Source organism: Narcine bancroftii, chromosome 3 (assembly GCF_036971445.1).
Source record: "Narcine bancroftii isolate sNarBan1 chromosome 3, sNarBan1.hap1, whole genome shotgun sequence".
Classification (NCBI taxonomy): domain Eukaryota; kingdom Metazoa; phylum Chordata; class Chondrichthyes; order Torpediniformes; family Narcinidae; genus Narcine; species Narcine bancroftii.
This window is the reverse complement of record NC_091471.1, coordinates 40578053-40601193: the sequence shown is the minus strand read 5'-3', so window position 1 is coordinate 40601193 and position 23141 is coordinate 40578053. Positions and strand designations below refer to the sequence as shown.

Genomic DNA, 23141 nt, shown 5'->3' with positions numbered 1-23141 from the left:
CAAGGAAGAAAAACTATGGTCAACATTTCGAATCAGAACTCTCCACCCTGTTGAAAGGTTCCAAGCTAAAACAGTGACCATAATGTTACCCCCACCAAGTATGTGCAGCAAATCGTTTTTCTGCTCCAAAGTCCATCTGCAGTCTCTCGTTTCTCCAATCTGCTCTTTTGGGGAGAGAATTCCACAGATTCACTATTGCCTGAGAGAAGCAATTCTTTCTGAACTGCCCTGAATTTTGAGGCTGGTTCTAATATCACCTGCCAGTGGAAACAACGTGCTTGTTTCAACATTTTTTATACCTTTCATTATTTTATGCTTCCATAAGATTCCCCCCTCATTCTTCTACACTTCAATGAGTATAGTCCAAGGCTACTCAATCCTGTCACAACCCAACTACCTCATTTCCGGAATTAATCTGGTTTTAATGTTATATAGGGCTCATTAATCATGGATGGTAACTCATCCAGGAGAAGGAAAACTCCGATTTCAAACCTCCACTGCCTTGTGGCTATACCCGGTCATGGGAAAGGCTTTGGGAGTAAACCCTGAGGAGAAATCTAGAGTCAGAGTTCCAAAGGCAGCTGAAAGCTGTACCCAGCACCTGCACGATAACTCCTGCAATGCTGCTGGTTCCTTTGGACCTGTCATTAGCATTGGTGGGGGGGGGGGGGGGGGTCCCCAAACCTTGGGCAACAGACAGATCTCCATATCAACTCAGTGGTGGCTTGTGCCCTGGTGAGGCCACTTCAGCTTCACTCAACAAACCAGTGACTCTAGAGGCCACAAATAAAATCACTAAAGAGAGTTCTCCAGTTACACCTACATTCAATGAATGCTGCTGAGTTTTGAGGTCCTCTTGGCCTATAACACAGGAAAGCACAGGCCAGTGAGCCTGACATCAGTAGTAGGTAAATTATTAGAAGGTATTCTGAGAGATCGGACAGCGATTAAGGATAGTCAGCATGGCTTTGTGCAAGGTCATGTTTAGAAAATAGCTTAAAGATTTGATTTACCTGTAAATTCTTTGTTTGCGTATTATCAACTTAGAGCTTTGATAAAAGATAATTATGGTAGAGAGATGATTTTACCTACTTTGTCGAGATTTGAATCTTTGATTTCCTCTATACCAAAAAAGGGTTATATTTCAGTTATGTATAATTTGTTACAAGATAGTATGGATAAGTCAGATTGGGAGAAATCTAAACTTAAATGGGAGAGTGATTTAGTATTTATTTTTCCCGAAGATGATTGGGCAACTATGTGGCAGGACAATGTAATTAAATTGACTAATGTAAAATATGGAATGGTTAATTATAATTTTTTACATCAATTATATTTGACCCCGGAAAAGCTAAAAAAAAATGGGTTTAGTAATTTGGATTCTTGTTTTAGATATGGCTCACGTATTGGAACTTTTCTACGTGCCGTGTGGACCTGTATTAAAGTTCAATCATTTTGGCAAGGAATTAAAGTAATTTTGGAAAAATTATATAATTTTATATTACCATTAGATCCAACGATTTTTTTGTTGGGAAATTTGTATTCGTTAAGGGGAATGGAATTGGACAAAATTCAAATTGCTTTTCTACGTTTGGTGTTATCAGTAGCATGTAAATGTGTTGCTAGTACTTGGAAAGATGATACTGAGATTAATATATTACGCTGGCACAATGAATTGAAAGTATGTATTGTCATGGAAAAAAATATTTATAATTTACATAATTATTCTTCTTTTGTTCGTAAGTGGTCTCCATATTTGAAATATATGCATTTAAATATACTTTGAAATGTTATTAACATTTATAATATTTTCTTTTTATATATATATATATATATATATAATCTTTTTTTTTGCTCCCCTTAAGGGAGCTGGCTGAAGGGGTGGGAGGGTGGGGCTGGTGTTATATATATCTTTGTAAAATCTTTTTTTTTGATTATTACTATACTGTATCTCATGTTTTTCCTATCTTTTAAATAAAGTTTGAAAAAAAAGAAAACAGCTTTTTGAAGCAGATCTTGTGGCCAGGCATTTTTGTGGAATTCAGAACAAAGCCGGGTCTGTGAATGACTGGGCCTTTTTGGTGGATTAACCTGTACCGACCGAGAAGGTCTTTTGGGAAGCAAAGTGCTTCATTTTGATTGTGACTAACAGTGAAGGTCACTTGGAGAGACCGGTGCCAGAGTCTTGGAAGCTTCGTGGAGGCCACTCAGTTCGAGTCTCACCTACAAAAGGACCAGGAGTGTTATGACCACAGCTCGTGTGGATGGATATTTCTTCAAAAGCAACGCAAGGAGAAATCGTGAGTCTGTAGCATCCACAGCGCCAGTCTTCCCATCTGTTCAACATTAATTCTGAGCATCAAATTTCAAAGGCCAATGCTTCAACATTGAATTTAAAAGACTGAACTTTGAAGTATTTTCTAGATCTTGGCCTGGATTGTAATGGTTTAGGTATATCACACACACACACATACACTAATACATCTGCGCATAGTTGGGGATGCATTGAGTGTTAAAGATAGTTTAAGAATTAAGACTATAGTTTAAGAGTTAGAAATAAAATTAGTTTTTATTTTAATTAAACACCGTCTGGTTTATTGTCTATTGCTGTGCACTACACGCGGTTCGTAACACAATGATCTGGATGATAATGTGGTAAATTAGATCAGCAAGTTTGATGACCCACTCCCTCACTCCTCTCTCTCTTCCCTTGCCTTGCTTGCTCTCCCATTCCTCCCTCCCTCTCAGTCGCTCCTCTCTTGCTCCTCCCTCCCTTTGAAAGTTCCCATAAAATGTGGTACACCTACTCTCTCGCAATCCTGTGATGGCAGCATACTCTCCCATGATGCTGGGCAATGGGAGCATCACGTGAGAGTATCCTACAGCATAACCACATTCAAACTGGATGTTCACAGCATTCTACTTCCAGTTGGCTTCTCGATACGCCAGTATGAATTGTTCGTAAATCGGGCATTTTCAACCCGGGGATTGCCTATACATAATTCCCTGAATTTAGTGTCACAGATAGACAGGTTTGTAAAGAAAGCATTTGGCACCTTGGCCTTCATAACTCAAAGTATTGAGTACAGTAGTTCCAATGTTATGATGAGGTTGTATAATACATTGGTGAGGCCAAATTTGGAGTATTGTGTGCAGTTCTGGTTGCGTAACTACAGGAGGATATCAGTAAGATTGAAAGAGGTTAGAGAAGATTTACTAGGATGTTGCTGGGTCTTCAGGGGTTGAGTTACAGGGAAAGGTTAAACAGGTTAGGACTTTATTCCTTGGAGTGTAGAAGAATGAGAGGAGATTTGATAGAGGTTTACAAAATTTTGAGAGGTATAAACAGAGTAAATGTGAGTAGGCTCTTTCCACTTGGATTAGGAGAGATAAATAGAAGAGGACATCGCTTTAAGGTGAAAGGGGAAAGGTTTAGGGGGAACATCTTCACTCAGAGTGTGGAATGAGCTACCATCTGACGTGGTAAATGCAGACTGTCTCTTGGGTGAGATCTGAAAGGTCATAGAATGGGTGCAGGTCAGCGGGACCTGTGGAATGATCCTTCGGGACAGACTAGAATGGTCGAATAGCCTGTTTTCTGTGCTTTAGTGTTCTGTGGTTCTGTATTTGAGGCAGGCCTTGCAGGAAAGATGCGCAAGACAAGAATAACACTGACAGGAGGCGGGACCAGCTGAGGAGTAAATCTCCACAGCTGAAACAGACAACTACAACACAACAGCAAGACTCTCAACAGGAAAACACAGAAAATAACGAGAACAAGAAGAAAATAAAAATAAGAAATCAAAGAAACAACAGATGACCAACCCAGACGAAGAAGATTAACACCAAGACACTTTTAATAAAAATAAGAAGACCAAAAATATCCAACAAAATAAAACAAACAACCCAACAAGAAAACCAGAAAAGACAGAGGTAAAGGACACATATCCTGGAGTGGACTCAGAAGAAGAGGAGGAAGAACACAGAGAAATGGAAGATGAAGGGAAGGGCAAGTACATGGATATATATTTTTTTAAAGAATATATGGAAACAGTAAAAGAATGGCAGTCACAAGAATTCAGTGAAATAAAAAGAAGAATAAAAAGTACAGAAGAAAAAGTGAATAGATTAGAGATGATCATGACAGATATAGGAAAAAGAGTAGACAAGGTGGAAGAACGAGAAACAGCCATAGAAATGAAAGTAAATGACTTAAAAAAGAAATTAGAAGAATCTGATAAAAAAAGTTAAAGAGACACAAGAGCTGTTAGCTCTGAAGATAGATATAATGGAAAATTATAATAGAAGAAACAATATGAAGATAGTGGGCCTTAAGGAAGATGAAGAAGGCAAAAATATGAAAGAATTTATAAAAGAATGGATTCCCAGGGTCCTAGGAAGACCAGAATTACAGGAAGAAATGGAAATAGAAAGAGCACACAGAACATTAGCCCCTAAACCACAACCACAACAAAAACCAAGATCCATTCTAGTAAAATTCCTAAGATATACAACAAGAGAAAATATATTGGAGAAGGCAATGAAAAAAATAAGGGAAGACAAAAAACCACTGGAATACAAGGGTCAAAAAAATTTTTTCTATCCAGATATAAGTTTTGAACTCCTGAAGAAGAGAAAGGAGTTCAATGCAGCAAAAAATATATTGGAGAAAGCAATGAAGAAAATAAGAGAAGACAAAAAGCCACTGGAATACAAAGGTCAAAAAATTTTTTTCTATCCAGACATAAGTTTTGAACTCATGAAGAAGAGGAAGGAGTTCAATACAGCAAAAACGATCTTATGGAAAAAAGGTTATAAATTTATGTTAAAATACCCAGCAGTACTTAAAATAGTTATTCCGGGGCAGCAAAACAAACTATTCTCGGATCCGGAAGAAGCACGAAAAATTGCAGAACAACTACAAAACAGACAGAGTGATGAAGAAATGTAACAAGAACTAAAATGACAACAAACTATATGTATATATGCTCTTGTGTCTTGGTGTGAGCTTGCAGGCGCCTCAGATTGAAGAGACTGCCATCCGTGCAGTACCGAATGTAAATAGCGTCTTCATTGTTGAGGTCTTTCATGGCTTGGTTCAGCATCATGCTGAAGAAGATTGAAAAGAGGGTTGGTGCGAGAAAGCAGCCTTGCTTCATGCCATTGTTAATGGAGAAGGGTTCAGAGACCTCATTGCTGTATTTGACCCGACCTTGTTGGTTTTCGTGCCAGCTCTTCAGCGCTTGACGTCCTGTTTTACGGAAACTGCCAAAATGTTTGGCCTGGAAGTCAGCCTGAAGAAAACTGAGGTCCTCCATCAGCCAGCTCCCAACCATGACTACCAGCCCCCCCACATCTCCATCAGGCAGACAAAACTCAAAATGGTCAACCAGTTTACCTATCTCGGCTGCAGAATTTCATCAGATACAAGGATCGACAATAAAGTAGACAACAGACTCACCAAGGCAAATAGCGCCTTTGAAAGACTACACAAAAGAGTCTGGAAAAACAACCAACTGAAAAACCTCACCAAGATTAGTGTATACAGAGCCGTTGTCATACCCACACTCCTGTTCGGCTCCGAATCATGGGTCCTCTACCGGCATCACGTACGCCTCCTAGAATGCTTCCACCAGCGTTGTCTCCGCTCCATCCTCAACATTCATTGGAGCGACTTCATCCCTAACATCGAAGTACTCGAGATGGCAGAGGCTGACAGCATCGAATCCACGCTGCTGCAGATCCAATTGCGCTGGGTAGGTCACATCTCCAGAATGGAGGACCATCGCCTTCCCAAGATCGTGTTATATGGCAAGCTCTCCACTGGCCACCGTGACAGAGGTGCACCAAAGAAGAGGTACAAGGACTGCCTAAAGAAATCTCTTGGTGCCTGCCACATTGACCACCGCCAGTGGCCTGATATCGCCTCAAACCGTGCATCTTGGCGCCTCACAGTTCGGCGGGCAGCAACCTCCTTTGAAGAAGACCGCAGAGCCCACCTCACTGACAAAAGACAAAGGAGGAAAAACCCAACACCCAACCCCAACCAACCAATTTTCTCCTGCAACCGCTGCAACCGTGTCTGCCTGTTCCGCATCGGACTTGTCAGCCACAAACGAGCCTGCAGCTGACGTGGACATTCACCCTTCCATAAATCTTCGTCCTCGAAGCCAAGCCAAAGAAAGAAAGAATATATATATATGTGTGTATGTATATATATATATATATATATAAAAAATAGAGTATAGGTAATAACTAAGAAGGGAAAGAAAGGGAAGAAAGGAAGTAAGGAGGGAATTAAGAGAGTGACCTTTGTTATATATGAAGATTAAAATCTTTTCTGGGGGGGGCCTGGGGAGATGTGGTTGCCCGAGGACAAAGGGCAACTCAGAAAGGGGAGGGACTATTGGGGTTAAAGGAATTTTAGATATGAGAATAGTGGAAATATTTTATGTTTTAGAAATGTTGTCTTATAATGTGTTCAAAAAAAGAAAGCAGAAATGGATAAGAAGGGAAGGTGGTGATGAGGAAACGGAAAGGAAAGATAAACAAAGTATGAAATGACTATGTTGAACTATATGACTTTAAATATTAATGGAATACATAACCAAATCAAAAGGAAGAAACTGCTAAATTTACTGAAAAAAGAAAAAAATTGATATAGCATTCGTACAAGAAACACATCTAACTGAAGTGGAACACAAGAAATTAAAGAGAGATTGGATAGGACATGTAACAGCAGCATCATATAATTCAAAAGCCAGAGGAGTAGCTATATTAATCAATAAAAATGTACCAATCAAAATAAAAGAGGAAATAATAGATCCAGCAGGGAGATATGTAATGATAAAATGTCAGATATATTCAGAATTTTGGAATTTACTCAATGTATACTCACCTAATGAAGAAGATCAAAAATTTATGCAAGATATCTTTTTGAAGATAGCAGATACGAAGGGAACATACTAATAGGAGGGGATTTTAACCTTAATTTGGACTCAAACATGGATAAAAATGGAAAAAAAAAACTAACAGAAAGAACAAAATATCCAAATTTATATGACTTTAAATATTAATGGAATTAATTGAACGACAAATTAAAATGTACTTTGAAATAAATACGGAATCAGTGAAAGATAAGTTTATACTATGGGACGCAATGAAAGTGTTCATCAGAGGGCAAATAATAAGTTATGTAACTAAGGTGAAGAAGGACTACAATCGGGAAACGGAACAGTTGGAAAGGGAAATAACAAATATAGAAAAAGAATTAGCAATAAAGGAAGATACAATTAAAAGAAGAGAATTGGCAGATAAAAAAATAAAATATGAAACACTACAAACATATAAGGTTGAGAAGAACATAATGAAGACAAAACAGAAATATTATGAGCTAGAAGAAAAAACGCACAAAATTCTAGCGTGGCAGCTTAAGACAGAACAAACTAAAAGAATGGTATTGGCATTAAGGAAAAAGGACAAACAAATTACATATAATCCAACGGAGATCAATGAAAACTTCAGGGAATTCTACGAGCAACTATATCAAACTGAAAACAAAGGGAAAGAAGACAAAATAGATGAATTTCTAACTAAAATTGAACTACCGAAATTACAAACAGAGGAGCAAAATAAATTAATAAAACCATTTGAAATAGAAGAATTACAGGAGATATTAAAAAAACTACCGAACAATAAAACACCAGGAGAGGATGGATTCCCAATAACATTTAAAGACTTATTAATTCCTCCCCTCCTGGAAGTAATCAACCAGATTGATAAAACACAAAGCATACCAGATTCATGCAAAACAGCAATAATTACAGTAATACCAAAGACAGGGAAAGATCCATTTGTACCAGCGTCATATAGACCAATATCTCTACTTAACACAGATTATAAGATAATAGCTAAACTATTAGCAAACAGATTGGCCGACTATGTACCAAAAATAGTAAATCTAGACCAAACTGGATTTATTAAAAAAAGACGAACAACAGACAATATCTGTAAATTTACTAACTTAATTCATGCAGTAAAAGGAAATAAAACTCCAACAGTAGCGGTTGCTTTAGACACAGAGAAGGCCTTTGACAGAGTAGAATGGAATTATTTATTCAAAGTACTACAGAGGTTCAGCCTACCAGAGAAATATATTAATTGGATTAAAGCATTATATAAGGGGCCATTGGCGAAAGTGACAGTAAATGGATATATATCAAAACAATTTAACTTAAGCAGATCAACAAGGCAGGGATATCCACTATCTCCCTCACTGTTCGCGTTAGCTATAGAACCACTAGCAGAACTAATAAGAACAGAAAATAAAATAAGAGGGATAAAAATAAAAGACAAGGAATATAAAATCAGTCTATTTGCAGATGACGTTATAATAGACTTAACAGAACCAGAAATATCAAGAAAAGAATTACATAGGAAATTGAAGGAATATGGAGAAGTATCAGGGTACAAGATCAACGCAAATAAAAGTGAAGCAATGCCAATGAATAATGCGGATTTCACAAAGTTTAAGAAAGAATCGCCATTTAGATGGCAAACACAAGCAATGCGATACCTAGGTATACAACTAAATAAAAACTTATCCGTTTGTGGTGAGTTGGAAGTTTTTATTAAGAAAGATATTAGGAAATTTATTTCTGCAATGTATCTTTTATTACAAGAAGGTACTATTAAAAAGGAGTCCATAAATCTAAAGAGAAATGGGAGGCAGATTTAAATATTACAATTGATGAGAAAAGATGAACAGATCTTTGTCAAGATAGTATGACAAATATTATGTTAGGTACAGTTTAGTTAAATATAATTATTTACATCAACTATATTTAACGCTACAAAAATTGCTTAAAATGAAATCATATTTATTAGATAAATGTTTTAGATATGGTGAAGAAATAGAAACTTTTTAAAAAAAATACACTCTGGTCATGTTTTAAAGTTAGAACATTTGGGTGGATTTAGGAAAGTTATTAGAACAATTGACTGTTATTGTTTTTCCACAAAATCCAGATTTATTTTTATTGGGGAATGTAGAAGGAATAAAACCCAAATTAAAATGATAATTTTATCAAGTCAAATTCATTAAAATAGCATTAGTGGTGGCAAGGAAGTGACTTGGAAATCAGATGCACATTTAGGTGTGGAAAGATGGAATACAGAAATTCAAACCTGTCTACCTTTGGAGAAAATTACATACAATTTAAGAAATAAATATTCTGCATTCTTATAAATTTGGAGCTCATATATCCAAAATATAGGGATAACTATGTAAATTGTATTTACATAGACCTGTAATAATCTTCTTCCTGAAATAATCCTCTTCCTGAAAGTCACTATATAAATACTGCAAGATCCCAATATGTGACCCAATCCTTTGTGCAATCCAGAATATTATTTGTCTCTTTTTTTTTCCATGTAACCAAATATCTATTTTTATTATTATGTTTTTTTAGTGGGGGTGGTGTTATAAGAGGGAGGGGAGGTAAATCACCACGTAATCCCTGTAATTTCAAATTTAATTAAAATTTGCTTATTACATGATGAAAATTTTTAAATAAAATATTCAAAGAAATAAACTGGGGAAAACAAGTTGTAGAGCGATACTGTTATGAACGAAGGAGGGTGCATTAAAAGACTGAGAGTCCTGCAACTTGAACGTGAGAGGGATGACAATCAGGAGAGAGAATGAGAGCAGAGTTAGGCACCAGATGGTTAACAAGCAGAAGGTGATACAAGACCCAACGTCAGGCATGACGACCCTATTCTTGCAGAACGATGAGAATTAAGAATCAAATGATTTCTTGTGGGTAAGGCCACCCCTTTTTGTATCCCAACAGCCACAACCCCTGCCATAGCCACTAGCCCCGTGTTTCACTAGTTACGATGAAGGAGGAGGAGGAGTAGCTAAACAAGATTTCAGACTCAGCTTTGATGGAGAATCATGGTCAATTGTAGAAAAATAAATTTAAAGAAGTTGGCCTCCCATCTTCCAGACTCCTTGAGCACTTTTGTTTGTGTAATAAGAATGTACGGTGTGAGGAAGAAAGGGTTTAAAAAAATATTTGGAGCTGAAGGTATCATCAACGGTAATTTGAAACCTGCCCTCGAGAGTGCTTCACTAGTTGAAATGGTGTTCCACTCCTTCAGTGTTTATACTTGCAATCTCAATTACTAACTTATACAGTAGAAAGAGTAAAACCGAGACAGAAGAGAAATAAAAGATAAACTGAGGGAATTATATACTCTGTGAAAAATACAAGGCCCACCATGCTCCTGACGGAAGTAAAAATCTAATGGGCTTTATTAACTATATCAGATCAACTCAAAACAAGTATGAGATTCAATCCCAGGACGTTTTCTCTGTGCCATTAAATTTTGATTCCTGAAGAAAATGTTAAATAGAGGAATGGCAAGACAAAAACTCCACAAGATTTCATATTATTGTATGAAGAAATCAGATAAGTATCATGGTCACAGCACTAGCCGATAGTTTAAAACAATCTGTTGCCTCGAATGCAAGCCCCTCCCGAAGAACATCACACAGAATCTTTAGAACACTTTTATGGTAGCACACCAGACTTATGCTACAGATCAGACATTTAATGATGGATAGCCTTCGGTTTAATTTAATGCAATGTTTATGCCATGCTTACCAAAGAAAAAAACTGCAACATTATTTAAGACCAATTTAAACTGGTCAGATAATACCAAACAACAACCTAAAAGAACAGTGATGGCCTTCTGCTGAGTAATAGAGAGAGCTGAGGCACCACTGAAACCCAGAATGAAATGTGAATTTCTTTTAAGAACATTGATGAGAAGTGATGATAAAAGACAATTGGCTGCATTCCACCGAACCAACTCACAGGTCCCTATTCAAAGCTCTAACTCACCTCAGGGCGAGACCAATTTTAGACACCTAATAATTATATCATGGACCACAACCTCTTCGACATGTCTGTTTTAAGTGTGATGGAGAAGGACATTGGCGCTGGGAGAGCCCCTCCTTTGGAGAGGATGACTGCTGTCAGGCATCTTTTATTATTTATTAACAATCCCTTCCGCCAGTGATCCACTAAGAGGCCGGAGATTCTCAATGCCTCCCTCCTTGTAACATGAAGAAGGAATGAGGAATCTATCATTACACAATGAGAGTGTAAGGGGTCTTTCATCCATTTTTGATTGATACAGGAACAACTTTACAACATTTTTCCCAGAGAGGATCGATGTATTGATCAACGCCTCAAGAAATCCATGGCACCTTGCAACACCATCGTCCACAAAATACTGGAGAAGTATCAGAAGATGTGGTAGGATAAACCTACTGAACTACCTTCCATACCACCTTACATTAGTAAGTACAAGTTTACATCCAGCATTCAGTGGGAGCTCTCCTGCCATCTAATCAAATAGGCAGGCCATATGACTCAAGCACTTTTGAGCCACTATGAACTTTTTTTGTATTACTGTTAACTCACAGCCTTTTTAACACCATCTCCAGATTATGATTATTTGCAGAGTTTTTTTTTAACTTCTGGCACATCAAGATTTATTAGATAGTCCCTTTGATGAAACTGTGTCTTGGTTTATTAACTGGTTCACTACTGTTCAGGTTGTTACTTCATCTGTATTTTGGGCAATGGTATAAAGACAGCTGCCTTCCATCTAGTCTTTCCCAACAATCTGAATTGTTTGCCCTTTTTAGAACCTACATGATAGGGAAAGGAATATTTATGGTAATACCAAAACCCTGTAGCCCTTGGGAATGCTTATGCAAATCCCACTGCAAAAGTTGTTGTTATAAATGGGTCCCTTCACCGTTTATTCAAAAAATGATAAACTGCTTGAAAATAGAATGGTCTTGCCTGATATGAAAATAATACAACTTCAGGGGGGTGCCCCATCCCTGATAATTTGATTAAGCTCTGTAAACAGCAAGGGTATTCCAGAAATCCAGGACCTAAATTATGAATCACCCCTATGGGACAATTTCTGTACCTAATGCAATTTTTACCTGCATTGCTTAATTATATACATGCAATAATATATTTGGCTAAGGAGGGAATGGTAGAGTGGCACACTAAATTGAGAAAAGAAGCACAAAGAAAGGCACAGGAATGTATTATCTGTCAGCAAAATAATTCTGGTAAAGAAATTAAGTGCTTTCATGAATATCTACCATTTGAGTGATTGATTTTATAGAATTGTTATTATTGATCAACCTGGGACCTTAAAGAATAAGTTGGATTATTTGAAACGCATATAACCCCGCACACCAGCTGAGGTTATGTATGGAAGACCACTCCAAATGCCTTGGGGATTAAATCCCAAGACTGATGTTACTTTAGATTTACATTCATTAAATGAAAAAAATGGTCACCTTTGTGCAACAACTAATCAAAGCACTGTCAGTCCTACATTCATAGGTGTAAGAGGCTCAGAGGTATTCCAAGGAACCCATTGATGCCAAAAAAGTCCGCTCCTCCAGCCTGGTGAGTACGTGCTGATTTGAAATTAAGATTGGAAGAAATTAAGACCCCACTGTTCAAGTGCTGCTGACCTCTCCTAAACCAGTGAAAGTTGAAGGACATCCACAGTGAATATACTACTTGGACTGTAAACAAATTGGAAAAGCTGATAAAGACTAAGAAAGCGTTATGAAAATTGTGCCACTTACTTTTGTTTACTTATGTTTTACTGTTACTATTACTGACACCATAGTTACCGTAAGGTTAATCAACAACGTGCCCATGTCCAACCATATTCTACCACTCTAAATCCCTCACTGTATAAGACAGATCAAGACCATAGTATAGAAAAAGATAGAAACACATTTTTATCATTATGTCTCTGTCTCCATTACACAAGGAGAGTGAGCAGTGACCAGTGTTGGGTGTGTGCTGAAGTCGCGGCACATGGCAGCAATATGATCCCAGTTTCTGTTGTTACCCTTAACTCTTAGCATGGGCAATGTTAAATGAGACATGAGGTTACAGAGTTGAAAATAGTGAAAGAACCCCAGATGATGGTCTTTGCCACTGTTTTGAGGGATGGTATTTACGGCCCTATTTGGAGCAAGTTTAAAGCACAAAAGCTTTCCTGGCCTTACATATCGATACCCTCCAGCTTTGATTTCAGGGTAACTGATGCTCTGTGCTACTGTAACTTTCAGAAGAGAAAGGATACCGTCTTTGTAGGAAACAACAGTTGCATTACAGATGCCACATCCGTAAGCACATTACCGAGACTGGTAAATGGCACATAATGGCTCCCAGGAAAGACTGCCCATCAGTGGGACACCCAGCCATAAACTGTGGATAGAGTGTTGCTATCTGGCCTATACAGCCCCTCATTTACAAATCTTTCCTCTCTTGCAAGAGCATCCCCAACTGGGAAAGGATAAGCGAAAATTTCCCTTTAATGGAACTGCCTAGAATTCACAAGAAATCATTAACCATGCAGCATCTCTCGAACAACTGACAAATAGTATTGTTTTATCCCTTATTAAAACTCACTCAGATAATGGCCATAACTACTGAAATAACTGCAATACATCATGTTGTAATTCAAAACTGGAGTCCCTGAGCCTCATTTTAGCTGAAAAGGGGGAGTCACGTGCTTTTATTGGGAGAGAATGCTGTACTTATATCCCGGATGAATCATTTAACATCACAGGTTTATCCACCCGCATAACAAAAGGAGTTAAGAAAATTGGAGATATTGGAATATAAATGCAGAGCTTTACTAAGAGTTACTACAGGTGGTGACCTACTAGGAGGACTACATTATGGAAGAATTTTTCTATTGATCATTGTGGTTGTAATTTTACTTCAATATTTATACTGTTTGGTACATTGTATCTGTAGAGATCTGTAGAAATGTTATCTTGAAATGGTAAAAGGAGGGAAAGTCATCATCTTGTGGCATTGTGAAGAATTCTAGGACTTCTGCTATAAAAGTTGGCCAACATAGAATGCAAAGGATTGTAATTGCAACTGAATTTAAGCTTCGTTTTCAAAGAAGTGATTACGACTTCATTTCCCCAGAAATGTTGTCACATAAATCAGGTGCAATGCTTTTTTTTTAAAATCAATGAGGGGCAACATTCCACAGCAATGAAAGACATTAAGTGTGACAGTCCTGAATGAGTGATTAGAGCGAAGAAGTAATTAAAAGACTTCGGGAGTTACCATCGAGTGATCAAGGAATCAACAAGACATTCCAGAGAGAAAGCTATTTCTAATGTATTTCCAATTAATTAGAACATGTGAAATCACACATACACATTGATCATATTTACTATACGATTGTTTTGTAGTGCACTTTTAGAAGGATACAACACCAAAGAGTCACTGACATCATAGTGCCAATGTTACTGCAGTGGAAGTAATAAACTGTTTCTATTTTAAAACTGGTTCTGTGGTTCTCTGCTGTATTCTTTATTCACAGGTAAGTTTGAAGCGCGGGCAAACTTTTACACCAGCTGCTTCAGTAAATGTAACAGGACGCAAGGTATTGTAACAATATTAATATTGGGGGAGAATTTATAAGATTTAGAGTAAGTCACATACATACACACATTTTTAAACATCTATTTGAAAGACTGAAGAATTCACATTCCAGGGTCTCTTGGAGAATGTAAGCATCTTTCACAAGTTAATTGAACTGAGGTCATAAAATGCTTGACCTTTGTCTTGCTGGAGTCATGCTGTCTATCAGAACCCTTTCTGCAAAGTGCTCATAGAAAGGTCACTCCTGGATTTTGTTTATCTAACAATAGATGGGAGCAGAAGAAAGAACTCCTGTTGTTTTGCTCAGGAAGGTGGTGGGGGGGGGGGGGGGGGGGTTGCAAGACATGAGTCACATGCTCTCTTTGGAGTTGCAGTTGGAAAAGAGAGTTGAGTTAACAGCTCAGTCAGTCAGTCAGTGTGTGGGACACTGACAAGTAACTGAAAAGTGCTTGAAACTGATGAAAGCAAGTTCCAGAGCAGTAGATGGCTGGAAGTGCTATTTATCTGATGTTTCTCTTGAAATAGAGAAAGGAATGGAACTCTGTGGTAGCTTGAAGAAAGAGGTACCATCTAGAAGACCCTGATAGGGCAAGTTTCATCAGTGAGACCCTGAAGTGACTAATGGTGTTACCTCAGTTGTGGAAATCCTGGAGCAACAAATATCTCTCTCTGCAAACCCTACAAGAACCTTCCTGAGCGGTAAACATTTACCTTTCAAGCACCAAGCCTAGTGAACTTTATACATGTTAAATTCTAAATATGGTGATTGCCTGCAACCAGAGAACTTGGAAGGAGAAGTGAGACTGAACTGTGAACCAAAGAACTTTTCTTAAATCCACACACATACATTGCATACACGTGCGCTTAGAATTAGAAGGGGGTTAATTTGGGTTAGTTAAGTATAGAGTTAAATTAACGTTTGATTCTATTTTCATGTTAAGTTGATTAAAAATAACTTTTGTTTTGAAAGCCACTTGTCTTGGTGAATGTCTATTGCTGCTGGGTTTTGGGGTCCTTTGGGCTCTTAACAGTATTTAAAGCCGAATTACAAGCAGTTTAATGTTAATGTATTATCATAAATTATTTTTCTTTCAAACTTGAATGCTAAATTGACAATACATGCCTGTTTTGGCAATTAAATCTAATTTTGGGCCTCAGCACTTTCCTGCTTGATCCATATATCCTTGATTCTGTTATCCAAAATCAACCTCAACTTATACATAAGATTTAAGCTCTATAATTCTCATTCCTCAGATGCTATCTGACGAGCTACACATTCCTAACATTTTCCAGCTAAACTCTTGTTTCTCTGCCACAACCACTACCATTCCCCCAAAAATGAGAAAAACAGTAATGCAATCTTACTTCTCGCAAAAAAGAACAGCCTGTCATTTTGTTAGTGATCACTGAGAAATTAAACTTGTCTCAGTAGTTCCAAAAGTAAATTCCTGTTTAATCAAATTCAACACAAGTTTTACAGCATTGCAGTTTGAAGCATCATACAGAGCTGTACAGTACAAATGAATATTGAAAAAGGATGGTACTGACAATTCCTTGTTTCGCAAAATATAAAAGTGCATTTTTAACACTACTGTACTTGCAAGTCTTACTTACTTGTGGTGGCAACAGAAATGCTGGGGAAATTGGTGGTGCTCGGAGTACTGGGCTCTGCTGGTGTTAACATGGCTGGTCCACTATAAGTTTCAGTTGGTTGCCTGGTACTGGGTGGATGTTGAATTGTTTGCAACGAATGTCCTTCAGTATTCAATAGAGATGGCGGTCCTTCAACTTGCACATAATCATTTACAAATTCATCTTTAACTAAAAGGCTTGTTGGACCTGGATTTAATAAAAAATAAAAAGACATAGAACTTGGTATATTTTTGATTATAACGGAATTTTTCATGAGATCCACCTCAAATTAATGGAAAATACTTCCAGGACTAAAACGAACTAGACTCCATAAACTGTTCAAATTACATGGCTTTTCTGTATAAATGGATATGGCTCCACTTCTCACTTAACTATCGTTTGTTCTTGATGGAATGATAGTGTAGGTGAGGTAGGGCAGCAGGGAAATCCAGAGATTAGATTATGTCAGATTATGGATTTGCAGGCAATCCAGATACCAAAATTAAAGTAGCTCAATCATCTTGAGACTTAAGGAATGAAACGATTAGAGAGAGGATTTGAAAGCACTTGAGAATTTCAAAATCATGGTCTTGCTTTTGTATTGAACCAAGGCAAATTCTGGATAAACTTCCATTAATAGAGTAAAAGAACATGGGAGGTCAACTAGGAAGTGGGACAAGCTGGAATGACACCATGAAACTACTTTGCTATGCTATCTCTCTCTAGAATTAATACCTAATTCAAATATATCCCTCTAATCATGGTTTTCATTTTCTACACTAAATTCATTAACATCCTGACTGATTTTCTCCTTGTTCTGCTCCAAATTATTTCAAAATGCTGGCAACATTGTTTATTTAAATTGGCGATGTTAAATTCTCAAGCTGATACAAACAAAGCAGTGATGGGATGTGTTGTAATGACCTCAATTTTCTGTTTTAGGAAGAGGAAAAGCTGATCAGAAATCGCATTACTGTTCACTATCAAGTCAGGTTTGCTTAGAAATTGAAACAAATACACTACTAACCATTTTCAGCTGTAAAGGTGTAACCTTTAAATGATCCATAGAAAACATACTTGGGATTGGGGGAGGGGGGGGGAAGGAGTAGTGATAGGAGAGATAAAGCCATTTAATTAACTCTGACTCCCTTGCATACTACATGATCTTCTTTCTTTGGCTTGGCTTCGCGGACGAAGATTTATGGAGGGGGTAAAAAGTCCACGTCAGCTGCAGGCTCGTTTGTGGCTGACCAGTCCGATGCGGGACAGGCAGACACGATTGCAGCGGTTGCAAGGGAAAATTGGTTGGTTGGGGTTGGGTGTTGGGTTTTTCCTCCTTTGCCTTTTGTCAGTGAGGTGGGCTCTGCGGTCTTCTTCAAAGGAGGCTGCTGCCCGCCAAACTGTGAGGCGCCAAGATGCACGGTTTGAGGCGTTATCAGCCCACTGGCGGTGGTCAATGTGGCAGGCACCAAGAGATTTCTTTAGGCAGTCCTTGTACCTTTTCTTTGGTGCACCTCTGTCACGGTGGCCAGTGGAGAGCTCGCCATATAATACGATCTTGGGAAGGCGATGGTCCTCCATTCTGGAGACGTGACCCATCCAGCGCAGCTGGATCTTCAGCAGCGTGGACTCGATGCTGTCGACCTCTGCCATCTCGAGTACCTCGACGTTAGGGGTGTGAGCGCTCCAATGGATGTTGAGGATGGAGCGGAGACAACGCTGGTGGAAGCGTTCTAGGAGCCGTAGGTGGTGCCGGTAGAGGACCCATGATTCGGAGCCGAACAGGAGTGTGGGTATGACAACGGCTCTGTATACGCTTATCTTTGTGAGGTTTTTCAGTTGGTTGTTTTTCCAGACTCTTTTGTGTAGTCTTCCAAAGGCGCTATTTGCCTTGGCGAGTCTGTTGTCTATCTCATTGTCGATCCTTGCATCTGATGAATGGTACATGATAGTGCAGTAGAAAACTCAGCAAGTCATGCAACATTCTTGATGAAGGGCTCAGGCCTGGAATGTCAGATATGAATCTTTGATACGTAAAGAAGGCTGCGTGACTTGCTGAGTTTCTCCAGCACTTTTGTGTAAACTACAATCACAGTGTCTGCAGACTTAATGTTTTAACTCCTGTTGTACATATTGATTTTTCTCTTAAATACACAGTCAAGTTAAGCATGCAGAGAAATTAAATTAACTGCAGGCTATGATTTTTCCCCCATTCACTTTCAGAAGACCGAATACATCACTATAACTTATTTTTGTGCTGTTTCTTTACTTACTTTGTTATTTTAGTTTGTTATTTTAGTAATATTACCTTTAAAATAAACTTAGCAGTACAACATAATAAGCAACACTTTATACATGAAGTGCAGAGTCCATCCATGAGATTTACTTTGAACAATTAATAGTTGTCTTGCAATCAGAAGAAAGTTTTAAACAAAAATGCAAGCAAAATTGTCAATGGTACCATTTAAATTCACAACACTGATCAAAAATTAGTGGTATTTGTCTTACCTGAACTTTGCAGCGTCAATCCTGAGAGATCTTCATTTAAAGAAAAGTCAAAATTAGTGTCTGTTTTATTTATACAAATATTACAACTAAAGATGCTCGTGTACCTTAGTAATTATTTCTTGAATAAAATCTAATAAAATTAATTTGGAAAAGCAATAAATCCTACTACACTGATTGATACCAATAATGCATTGAAATGAACTCACCTTGTGGAGTCCATGGCAGTCTGCAGAAATAGGTACCCAGGATGAAGTGAGGATCAGTGGTACCATAACAAACATAACATACATGATACATAACAGTTTTTTTGTTTTAACTTTTAATAAATTTAGTCGCCTCCATCTTAAAACCCAGGTTTCACCATTAAATACCAATATAATTTAACATATTTGCAAAGATCTGTAAACTTGATAGGTCTCTGCTCCCATTAGAGAATTATAATGGTACAACAATAATTACCACAAATTTATTTAATTAAATGCAGCAAAGTCAAATTTACAATGAACCATTCATAACTAGTCTTAAAATCAAGCAACTTGTTCCTGATTGCATTTATTCTTTAAATTTATTGATTGCCTAAACTTTGTACACAAAACCTGAAGGAGAATACAAAGAGTCATTATTATCAGTAACCCACAATTTACATAAATTATAATGTATGGATTTAAATTTGCAAGCCTGGGTCTCAAAAGCCCATGGTCCCTCGATAGCTAATTTAGTAAGATGTGATTGCAGATTGTAAGTATGCAAATGCAAGTAAACTTATACAGATGGTTTATATCCCAACTTTCAACCACAGTAGTCATACACCTTGTTCAATTACCTGTAATAACTTTTAAAAGATGGGTTTCAGAAGATCCACAGCAAAAAGCTGGGCATGTTTATGTATAAAGTGGTATAAAATTCATCATAATTTTGGACTTAACTACATTGTAGGATCGATAAATCTCATACAAAGAATTAAAGATTAAGTATAAATATCTTTTTTTTGGTAGAGAGAAATATTACATTATATATTGTCGACATATTAGTTACATAACTTTTACATAATGCAATACAGAATATGAATCATTGAGTTACAATACTCAAATAAAGTAAAAATTCCCTTATAAAAACCACCTCATATTCTAATATTATGGCATATTCATCTAATTGAACTAAATCTCTTCTACCTTTAAAGGAAACTAGCAGAAAAAGAGAAAAGAAACCATTCTAGTTCTACCCCTCCCACCAATCACGGTCATCCGCATATAATATGTAAAGAATCAAGTCTCAGCTCCCGGACAGGAAAACCCTAGAACATCCCTGTCTAGTATTCAAATTGTGATAATAGTAATTATAAATATCTTAAGCACAATATTATACTTACACATGCAACAATAATAATTGTTAAAAACAGATAATTTAATATTCTCAGTGAATGACACTTTCATTAAACAAAATTATTCTGCAAATCTATGGCATAAAGACCAAGTTACATTGAGATGGGCAAACCAGACATGCTGAAAGTCATAATCATAAATATTTGATCACTTTAGTACCAACATTATTACATCTTTTTCTAACAAAACACAAAAACAAATCTAAATTATCCTATTTAGCAGGGTATTTTAGCAAGCAACAAAAGCTCTGCGCAACATATCCAAATCGTGTAACGTCAGGCTTTTGATGCAAAAAATTAGCGTAGTCATAATAAAACATTCTAAAATGTTGAAGGGATGCAAATGCTCAAAATTAGTTTTTAAAATATCTAATAGAACTATTTGAGGCAATAAGACAAATTAGATTAAACAGGTTGAGAATGTGAATAAGCAAATGGTAAACCAAAAAAAATATGCAGAGAATATAAACTACACTTAAAAAAATTTTTAAATAATCGAAACCAAACAAAGAAATTAGCAATGGTCAAAGCAAAACAAAAATATACATATGCTGGATATAAGAAAAAGCAAAATTTCAGATAACCAGCCTTTCCAGTTTATTGTGACCTGGCCAGTTCCATGGTAGAGTCATCAATCTGAAACTTTGATTCTGTTTCTCTCCTTAAGATGAGCTTTACATCAGTGGTCCTCAACCTTTTCAACTCACATACAATTTAGTAATCTCTATGCCATCAGTGCTCTGTGATTAGTAAGGGATTGCTTAAGGTGGCATATGAGTAGGAAGGGAAGGTTGAGAATCACTGCTCTAGGCCCAAATGTTACTGAAATATTTTGCTTGAGAAAAATAGTCATTGTCCCATTTCCTTTGGAGTTATGAAATCGTACACATAATGAGTTAATTAGGTACAATTAAAACAGTGATTTTCAAACTCTTTCTTTCTACCCACATACCATTTTAAGCAATCCCTTACTAATCACAGAGCACCTATGACATAGAAAGTGGTATGTAAGTGGAAAGAAAAAGATTGAGAACCACTGCTTTACATAATATTTGATAGAATTTTTGTTTTATTTAAGAATATTAACTTAAAAACTGATTATTATGTAGCCAATGTGAGCAAACAAGATGATCAGGACTTTAGAAATTAAGAAAAAAATTATAAGAATAAAGATCAAAAGGAAAATCAAGAGCTTTTACAATTAAAAATGAAGAAATCTGATTCTATAGGTCAATAGGACTAAGCAGAATAATAGTTTGACACAGACTAGAAGAGATGAAGGGCTTATTTTTGTGCTGCTTGTGTTCTATGGTTGCATGATATTGTTTTAGTATCAAAACGAGGCATACTTAATTTTAACCATCAATTATTTAATTATAATAGGCAGGTTAGATATAGGAGTAGATATGAGGTGGATTTTCGGAAGATATTTAACAAGCTGACATAAATGTTTTTGTCTCATTAGATGTTGAAGGGTTGAGGTGGCAATTTGCTAACAAACAAAATATAAAAGGATTGTGCAACTAATAAGAGTGTCACAAGAATCTGTGTTTGATGCATGACTCACCCACATCTGCATCAATGTCATAAATGAACGTAGCAAGTATAAAATATGAAAACTTTTTGAGAATGCAAAGCTAGCTAGGAAATTAAGCCACAATAATGTAAGAAGTCTGTTAAAGGTTACAGCAGCATTTAGTGATTAAATAATATTAATAGGTGAAAGATGTATGGAAGAATAGAGAATACCTTTTGAGATACTTTTTAAGATGTCAACATGATTTATTTGTAAGTTGCATAAAAATCATGAAAACAGAGAATGCAATTACTTGTATGTTTTCTTTATTATTATTATCATCAGACAGCCAATAAACAAGTTTCATTTTGCATTTGTATAGGGTTTAGTTTGACGAGTGCTTTTATGCAGTTTTTATTTCCTTTCTCATGGCAAGATATACTGCCTTAAAGAGAATGCAACAAAAGTTCCCAAGATTAATTCCTGAAAGTCAGCATTGTTTTATACAACAGAGATTTGGTTAAAAAGACCTATGCAGACCAAGGGTTAGAAAAATCCAGACATGTTTAGGTGGCATGACATGATGAGTGAATGCTAATAAATTGTTCATTTTTACTGTAAAGTCAAGTTCCAGAGATCAGACCCTCATGATAGGAAGTCATTGATGATACAAAAAAGAAAGACCCTCACCAGAGAATTTCAATATTTACAATTACAATATTTTTAGAATTGGCCTCCCCAGTTAATTTAATGTTCTGCAATTTTTCTCAAAAAGACCATTGCATTTTGGCTGCCACAAAAATTTTGGAAAACTTGATAATTAATAAATATCTTTTCCTCCAAGCCACCACTGTGCAACAAAAATAATTTTCAGTAATGTGCAGGTTATGCACAATTCTGTAGCATTTAACTGCAGTGGCATATTAATATTAATCTTCAACTCAAAACACTTTCAAAATGCTAATAAATACTCAAAAAAATCAAACTATGAAATCAGTTTTTAAAAAAAGTGGGGGCTTTTGAACAATGATTCAAGTTTGTCCCATTCTAATTATATGACATTTTTTAATGCTTTGACAACATATGAAAATAACATAACGAAAAAAAATACTTTATCTTCAAATCAGATCAGCCACTCACCCTCAACTTTTCTGATCTTGGGGCAAGGATAATACAATGGTCATCTCTTTTACCATTTCTTATATTCATCATAAACTCCCAATATGCTATCTACTACATAATATTCCTCCTCCACGCATTTTCAAGACTCAGTAATGCATCCTACACCAATATTTTGTTCAGAACTCCTCTCATTTTATTTGTTTCTTCCAAAACAAAGTATTCTGCCTGAAAGTCAGTCAGAGTGGAGTGCCACAGGGATCTGTGGTGGGACCCCTGCTCTTTGTGATTTTTATAAATGACCTCAATAAAGAGGTGGAAAAATGGGTAAGTATGTTTGCTGATGACATGAAGGTTGGAGGAGTTGTGGGTGGAGCTAAGGGTTGCTGAAGGTTATAAGAGGATATACACAGGATACAGAGCTGGAAAGAAAAGCAGTAGATGCATTTCAAACCGG

The 23141-nt window shown here is 36.8% G+C and overlaps 1 protein-coding gene across 4 annotated transcripts in view; it reads right to left on the bottom strand.

Moving 5' to 3' along the window:
* smad4b (SMAD family member 4b) overlaps positions 1–23141 on the bottom strand; it is a 179902-nt gene that overhangs the window by 87265 nt on the left and 69496 nt on the right. For all 4 annotated transcript variants that reach the window (XM_069923907.1, XM_069923908.1, XM_069923905.1 and 1 more), the window contains exons 4-5: positions 18669–18698; positions 16143–16367 (exon numbers count right to left, since the gene is read on the bottom strand). In XM_069923907.1, the coding sequence (XP_069780008.1) occupies positions 16143–16367; positions 18669–18698 (255 nt within the window). The remainder of the gene's footprint in view (positions 1–16142; positions 16368–18668; positions 18699–23141) is intronic.